Genomic DNA, 7,780 nt, shown 5'->3' with positions numbered 1-7,780 from the left:
GAACATGAAGAGAAAAGTTAAAATAATAGCCACTCAAAATATCATACAAAAATAAAAACATTAAATCCAAATATATAAAGAAAAATAAAATCATGTGAGAATGACAATCAATATCAAAAGAATTTAGTAATCTTTATAAAAACTCTTTGTTTCTGTCGAACGAGATGTTTTACGAAATAATAAAGAAGTGGTGAGTAAACTAAACTATCTAGTAGACTGTTTTGCTAAACAATTTTGATTATATTGGCAAACAACTTTACCAAAAAGGGAATCTGACTATATGTGACCCGACAGACCAATCAGAAAATAAATGTTGTGATGTTTTTGTGCGAGCACCAAAATGACTAAGACCAAAAAATAAATATTGTGATGATTTTTGTACGAACACCAAAATGAATGAGGTATACGAAAAATGTATAAAAAATCATAAAGATCGTGTCATAAGAATAAAGAAAACACGTGTAAATAGAGTAGAGAAAAATGTATCACAAAAATAAATATTGTTATTTAAAATGAATAAAAGCCTAAAGAAAAATAAATAAATTACATAGTATTAAAAAAATAAGAAAATTAATAAAGCAATTAATATTAAGATTAATAGTGACGTTAATTAAACAAAAGCTAAAGAGATTCTTATTCAAATTTTGAACTTTCAATTTTACGTTTATTGTTATTTAACAGTTATAAAAACATATAAAATTAATAATTTCTCACATAACAGTCTCGTATGGTAAAGCTTCTCATTCACAATAGAGCAGGGACGGAGCTATATAAGGAGTGGGAGAGGATTTTGTCCTTTTCAAAATTTTTGGTTTAATAGTATTTTAATTTAAATAATATTGGATTGTTACTCTTCAAATTTTTAGATTAAAATATATAATAAGTTCATATTATTTTAAAATTAAATATCTTGTCTCTATCATATTTGATCCTGATTTCTCCCCATAACAGTGGAAAGCCTTTTTCCGCATGTAAATTCCAAAGCAGTGCCGCAAAACCCCTACCAAATGAGGTCGTATAGCTTTTTTTTTTTTTTAATCCCAAAATATGGCGAAACTCCCCCCTCTCTAGAATAAACAAAAACTGGACCAGAAGAAACACAGTTCTGCAAATATTACAACTTACCCATATCATATCTCCATATTGGCACATTCCCTTTAACCTTTTATCATTTTACTTCCAATATGTTCTAGCATGAGGCCAACCCTATATATTATAGAATGGAACTGGGTCGATTTCGTGCCACAATAGTCTAATTGATGCCCACAATTTACAATGGGGTGCAACTCAATTCTTTTCAACTCACTTTGGTTACTAAATTCAACTTCCATATAGGGTTTTAAATCGCGGTCGCGGTCGCCGTTTCGGTTATTTCGGATTTATCGTGATTGCGGCCATCGCGGGTAATTCGGACAGCGGCGAAACCGTTATATTACGGCTGAAATCGCAGTCGCGGATCATTTTTTAAAACCCTGCTTCCAGAAACGTGGGGGACCTTGTTGGTTTAACTTCCATGAGATCTTTAGGCAAAGCATAACAAGTGACAAAGAACTTGGTTAATGGCTATAGTACCTAGTACATAGGCCAAACCTAGGATATTGTTGCCGGCTTTGCCCTATAAGTAGAGGGTACTCTTCCCTTACACCCCACATGTTTTCATTGAAGCTAAAGTTTAAGCTCAGTATGCCCTTCCATCGAGTTCTTGTCTTGCTTTTCTTTATCTTTTCATGCCTTTACTTTGTTACCATTCAAACCAAACATCACCATGGCTACCCGGAACACGAGCAATTCCACCACCTTGTATCTCACGTTTCTGTCCCTCCTTCACCTGCGCCAGAAGCTGCTGCTGTTGCGGGTCCAAGGTACAGTGTCTTCAATGTGCTTGATTTTGGTGCTACCGGAGATGGTGTTGCCGACGATACTCAAGCGTTTAAGCTGACTTGGGACACGGCTTGCGAACTCGAATCCGCGGTTCTTCTAGTCCCGGATGGTTATTCCTTCATGTTACAATCTACGATCTTTGCAGGTCCTTGTAAGACTGTTGGCCTTGTGTTTCAGGTAATGAACATTTTGCCATTTCAGTTTAGCATGGAGCTTGTTCTGTGATAATCAGCCATTTACTTGTTTCGATTTTGGTTCAAAGATTGATGGAACCATAATGCCACCTAACGGACCTGATTCTTGGCCAAGAAATACCAGCAAAAGGCAATGGCTTGTCTTCTACAGAGTCAATGGAATGTTAATGCAAGGCGGTGGCCTTGTAGATGGAAAAGGAGAGAAATGGTGGAATCTTCCCTGCAAACCTCACAAAGTAATCCAATTTAGTCACGTTTAACATGCCTGTTTCTATTTCACCAGTAAAGTCCATAACTAACATAATATATATCTGCTAAGCAGGGAATTAATGGAACAACAATGCCTGGTCCCTGTGATAGCCCTGTTGTAAGTACACCTGAGCCTAGCACTTAATCTTTCTTCATTTTTTCTGAAGATTTATCTATGGGGTTTTCAAATGCAGGCTATAAGGTTTTTCATGAGCTCAAACTTGACTGTTAAAGGACTCAAAATCAAGAACAGTCCACAGTTCCATTTCAGATTTGATGCCTGCCACGGCGTTCGTGTAGAATCACTGACTATAAAAACACCGGCCCAAAGTCCCAACACAGATGGAATTCACATCGAGAACACAAATAATGTGCAGATATATAATTCCTTCATATCGAACGGTGGGTTTTCTTTATGATTTTTAGTACATCTTGAGCATATATGGAATCAAAAACTCAAAACAGAGCGCTTACAGGTCTTCCATATATGTGTTGTTAGGTGATGATTGTGTATCAATTGGAGCTGGTTGCTATGATGTTGATATAACGAACATAACTTGTGGTCCAAGTCATGGAATAAGGTATGCAAAACAGTTAAAAGCTAGGGTTTGGGGTTGCCATGTGATTTCTTAACATATCAAACATCAATGCCGGCTGGAGGGGCTACTTCTTTCTCTTTTTGTTCGCATCATTATCAAGTTTCAGTTCTATACGAGTAAACATTCATAGGTTGGGCTAACATCTTTTTCATCTCTTATTGAAGCATTGGTAGTCTGGGGGTCAATCATTCCCGAGCCTGTGTTTCGAACATCACGGTTTCAGAGTCGGTAATACAGCATTCCGACAATGGCGTCCGCATTAAAACCTGGCAAGGCGGATCGGGCTGTGTCTCGAAAGTCGAATTTCGTAACATCAGCATGGAAGCTGTTCGCAACCCGATTATCATAGACCAGTACTATTGCCTCACCAAAAACTGCAGTAACCAAACAAGTGCAGTTGTGATTAATGACATCTCGTACGTTAACATTAAGGGCTCGTATGATGTTAGAAGTCCACCGATGAGTTTCGCTTGTAGTGACTCAACTCCATGCATAAACCTTACACTGGCACAAGTAGAGCTGCAGCCCGCCACCCGTGGACATGTCGTGGCGAATCCCTATTGCTGGAATGCTCATGGAACTATCCTCGCACAAACTATTCCGCCAGTCTATTGCTTGGAGGAAACTAATGTCACCATTGATAACACAAACTTATGTGGGCAGGTGTTGAAACAGATTATTATGTAAAATATACAAGATGAAAGGGAAAAACAAATGATGGACAGTTAAGTTGTATGAAACTCAATCCAGTCCTAGTAAAGAAAGGTTATCTTTTTATGGTATCTCAAACTATGCTTCATGCACAATGGTTGAGCCATAACCCATTCCCTTAATTACAATATCTGAAAACACAAAATAAACCCACCAACATACTCCAGCCAACACATCATGAAAAGATATGCAACAGATAATCGTCTAGCACGAAACTCGTTTAAGCAGCAAGGGTGAAGGCGGAAATGTGTTGGTGAAAGTATGCAAAACCTCCCCTGAACGTTATAAGTTCAATCCTAATTCGTTTTAGTTTCTGCACTACATCGACTGATGGTTCAACCTAACATTAATCTTTAGCTGGAATGATAACAGAGCAAAATTACTAAAAGGGATAAGAAAAAGTGCAAGAAGATATACTTGAAAGCGAGTAGAATAGGCAAATGTCTCTGGTAGTAGAAGCAAACAGGAGTTTATTGACTTATTAACACAACGATTCAGAGAAATTTCCAAGCAACAGAAGAAGTATTTAGATAAACAAAAGAAGTACATATGGTGTGGTGTATGTACTGAAATACATTTTTATTCATTCACATACACTTTTCCTTTTTATTAAAGCGTTTCAATAAACATGCATCCTTCCATCAACCTTCACATACAACCTTACAAATGTATTAATTTCCAGACATAAGACAAGTGGATGCAGGATGTTATGGACATAGAGAAGCAAGTACCTCCAACAAGGAAGCAGCGAACTTCATTTGGGTCTCCTCGTCTATCGTCAAGAAGAGAGGGACATGGACAAACAGAGATTTGACCCCACTCTGCTCGGCAAATCAAAGGGAGTGATAGTAAACATAATTGCACACAAACCTTCCTGCATCATCAGAGGTTATCACATCAAATCCCTTCTTTGTTAAGGACTTTGTAATCTCATCAACGGGAAGAGAAGCCTGCACGGAGGTAATGGAGGAAAATACTTGAGTATGGAGGTAAGAGATGAATAGTTTCGGCCTTTCGGGTTCGAGTGTAATTCTAACCATGCTATGCAACAAAATAAACTTTAACGAATACTACCTCTCACACACGTGAAATTCCACCATCTGCAGCAACTATGGGTACTTTCTGCAATCAAAACATAGTGTTATGAAAAGGAAGAAAGTTTGAGAAGAGGCAGGCATACCAAATTGCACATGCACCATAAAAGTGGAAAAGGGTTATATCCAACCTGAGGTTTCCATCCCATCTCATCAGGGCAACGGAAAGTAGCTTCGTTGGCAGCTTGACGCTCAATAGCAAATCTACTCGCACCACTATTGACTCCAAAATGTAGCTGAATAATGTTGTAACAATGACCAAGAAATGCGAAGCTTGAGTTTGTCAGGCAAAGAGTTTAATTGCACCAAAGACAAGTAATTAAGATAACATCTGTTGAAAATTGAAATCCCCAAAAAACAATGCATAAAATTCAGCCTTATTGCAAAAGTGCTTTGTTCATGTACAAAGGAAGCACAAAAAAGATGTCCGGATAGAAATGGACAACCTTGGTTTTACCTGATTGGATAATCATAGATCCCGATCCTTTAGGCGAAAACATGAATTTTTACAATGGAATTAGCTGGTACATTATCCACATCACATTACAGATATTTTACCCCTTTCACTTTTGGCATTTTTTGAGAATAGATGAAATGCAGGTTACAACGCGAAAGTTATAATCACAATAATAAGACCCTTTTTATGCATTAAGCAGGTACCAGAAAAGGCTTCGGCCTGCTATACGAAAAGCTAAAACGAATTATTCCATAATGAAAATCATTGTTGCAATCACTGTTGACATAACGTATGAAAATAAGCTATTAATAAACAACTAAAAGTGAGTGACTAACCCAAATAATTCTCCCAGAACAAGAAGATTCAGAATCCTTCCCGGGCAAGGCAGATCGCAATGTCTGGTATAGTCGAGTGAGTGCTCCCTGTCCTGCGGTCTTGAGGACACTACAGCTTCCTAGAATTACACCTTTTGACAAACCTTTCTTTTCTGTATATTCTTTTAAATTACTAACAATTGTTTCAGTTGGATTCTCTGAAACTCCATGAAATTTCTTAAAACCAGTCACGTGGATGGTTACTGCTGCCGGCCCTTCGGATCCCATCAATAGACTTTTCTTGGATGATAATGTCAATTTACTACCACATGAAAATCTGATTCAGTTATCTAAGTGCCTACATTAAGCAACAGATCATCTGTTACATGACCAGGTACACATAAGCTTGATAAAAAAATGAGGAAGGAAGCTGGGACCTCTTCCTAGTTTCAAAATTGAGTACTTTCATGGTTAATAAATTTATATTTAATTTCCCCAACCGTTTACAGTGAAATGAACAAGGATCAAAAGTGGGAGAAATGAATTTTAGCTTCCGATAAATCAATTTTGACCACCTGACAGGGTCTGTTAACACTAAAATTCTGATGAACAATCATTTTTTCGGAGTTCCAAATGATAATACTCCGTTGATCACCTGACAGGGTCTGTTAACACTTAAATACTGATGAACAATCATTTTTTCGGAGTTTCAAATGATAATACTCCGTTGATTTATGTATAAATCAATAAAAGCTTTAAAACCCCAAAAAATTTAAAGCCTAGAAAGCATATAGATACAGGAGAACAGAAAATGAAACCTGAAATTCATGAATCTGCAGAAAGGAACAAGCTGATGAGAAGGAAAAAAAAGTTAAAAACTAAAAACTGGGTGAGCAGAAGACGATAATCTACTCCCTATACCACCGATTGACAATCTGGAAAATCAGATAATTCAATCTAAGACCAATCCATTTAATAGCAAACTATATAATTGATACAAGCCAAGATAGACAATTGATGAAATACTCAGATAGGCAAACACACGAGAAAAGGGAAAAGAAATAAAAAAAACCCAGAACTCTACCTGGAAAGCGAAGGCCAGAGATTACAACATGTCACATACGAAATGAATAAAGAAAGCTTTGCAAGCGGCTAATGTTGAAGAAAAAGGCAAGAGAATAGAAATGAAATGACTCAATCATTAAATAAAAAGGTTAATCGGATGATGTTAGAGATTCCAACTTGATTTAAAGAAACGGAGAGAGAAGAAGAAATTGTATTACTATAATATTATATGCTTCTTAAGTAGTTTATAGGAAACGTAATACACGTTCAGTTCCTAGGAAAAGGAAACACTGGATTATAAATAACATAAAATATTTAAAACACTTTCATCTTCCCCATAAACCTAGTAACTCTAAAAGTCATCTTATTCTTCTTCATTCACAATTTTTTTCTCTTAATCTAAAACTCATAAAACCTGAGCATGTTCTTCTTCATAACATCTAAATTCAAACTTAAACTTATCATGATGCTAGTATTTCATTACTTGGACAAAGACAATAAGGTCTAATAAATTAGAGTAGGTGATGAACCATAGATGGGATCATGGACCAAGTTCAAGCTACTTGAATGAATGATTGAGTACATTATATTCGAATATAACATAAAAAGTTAAATGAAAAAAAAACGAAGACATCATATCTTATATTTATGTCTTGCATCGTGTGTTTATTGCTATCCAATGATTTGTTGTTTACGCTTTTAAATTCAGTGTATGTTTGGGAGGCGATTTTCCCCAAAAATTACTGGTGATTGGTATATATATCGATCTAATACCGGTCAGATTATATTTCTCGATCTAACACCTGTAGCAATAAAGCACGTCTTCTGAACCGCGCTATATGCTGATTTGGCGCCACGTGGAGTATAACTCACCCCTGTACCGAGCTATACACTGACTGGGTTACACGTGGGGTATAGCGCGCCCCCTGCTCCGCGCTATACGCCACGTAGGGGTACCAAAATTATATTTAACGCGGTCCCTGATCCGCGCTATATAATAATTACATATAACGCGGTGCAGGTACCGCGCCTTATATGTTTATAAATACCTCCCGTTCTCGCATCTCTCCTCACATCTTCTCGCATCTCTCATCTCTTATAAATTAATACAACAATTTCGTCAACGAGTAATAATTCTGGCAATCTTCTTATATTTGATTTAGAAGTTCGTGCGATTTTTCGTTATAATGTAATTTTATTATAATTTTTTAATTAT

The 7,780-nt window shown here is 36.7% G+C and overlaps 2 protein-coding genes across 2 annotated transcripts; one reads left to right on the top strand and one right to left on the bottom strand.

The window, feature by feature from the left end:
• Positions 1 to 1,898: 1,898 nt before the first annotated feature.
• LOC120124649 (polygalacturonase At1g48100-like) lies at positions 1,899 to 3,610 on the top strand. Its single transcript, XM_039143260.1, has 6 exons — positions 1,899 to 2,058; positions 2,144 to 2,311; positions 2,398 to 2,442; positions 2,519 to 2,726; positions 2,824 to 2,905; positions 3,088 to 3,610. Exons 1-6 carry the CDS (start codon positions 2,002 to 2,004, stop codon positions 3,608 to 3,610), a joined length of 1,083 nt encoding a protein of 360 aa, XP_038999191.1. The 5' UTR covers positions 1,899 to 2,001.
• Positions 3,611 to 4,079: 469 nt separating this feature from the next.
• LOC120124611 lies at positions 4,080 to 6,671 on the bottom strand. Its single transcript, XM_039143234.1, has 5 exons — positions 6,584 to 6,671; positions 5,521 to 5,857; positions 4,860 to 4,964; positions 4,709 to 4,756; positions 4,080 to 4,584 (listed from the first exon to the last, which is right to left on the bottom strand). The coding sequence occupies exons 2-4, from the start codon at positions 5,785 to 5,787 to the stop codon at positions 4,712 to 4,714; spliced, it is 417 nt and encodes a 138-aa protein (XP_038999165.1). The 5' UTR covers positions 5,788 to 5,857; positions 6,584 to 6,671; the 3' UTR covers positions 4,080 to 4,584; positions 4,709 to 4,711.
• Positions 6,672 to 7,780: the final 1,109 nt, after the last annotated feature.

This window comes from Hibiscus syriacus, unplaced genomic scaffold, assembly GCF_006381635.1.
Source record: "Hibiscus syriacus cultivar Baekdansim isolate YM2019G1 unplaced genomic scaffold, ASM638163v2 tig00110422_pilon, whole genome shotgun sequence".
Lineage (NCBI taxonomy): Eukaryota > Viridiplantae > Streptophyta > Magnoliopsida > Malvales > Malvaceae > Hibiscus > Hibiscus syriacus.
The sequence above is the reverse complement of the archived record's forward strand: the minus strand, read 5'-3'. Positions and strand labels throughout refer to the sequence as shown.

Excerpts from the sequence above, each read along its gene's own strand:
- LOC120124649 (XM_039143260.1), top strand. The coding sequence starts at position 2,002 with ATGTTACAATCTACGATCTTTGCAGGTCCTTGTAAGACTGTTGGCCTT. Across the intron at positions 2,059-2,143 it reads CTGTTGGCCTTGTGTTTCAG|ATTGATGGAACCATAATGCC; the intron begins GTAATGAACATT and ends TTTGGTTCAAAG. Across the intron at positions 2,312-2,397 it reads TTCCCTGCAAACCTCACAAA|GGAATTAATGGAACAACAAT; the intron begins GTAATCCAATTT and ends TCTGCTAAGCAG.
- LOC120124611 (XM_039143234.1), bottom strand. The coding sequence starts at position 5,787 with ATGGGATCCGAAGGGCCGGCAGCAGTAACCATCCACGTGACTGGTTTT. Across the intron at positions 4,965-5,520 it reads GTTCTGGGAGAATTATTTGG|CTACATTTTGGAGTCAATAG; the intron begins GTTAGTCACTCA and ends AACATTATTCAG. Across the intron at positions 4,757-4,859 it reads AGATGGGATGGAAACCTCAG|AAAGTACCCATAGTTGCTGC; the intron begins GTTGGATATAAC and ends TTTTGATTGCAG.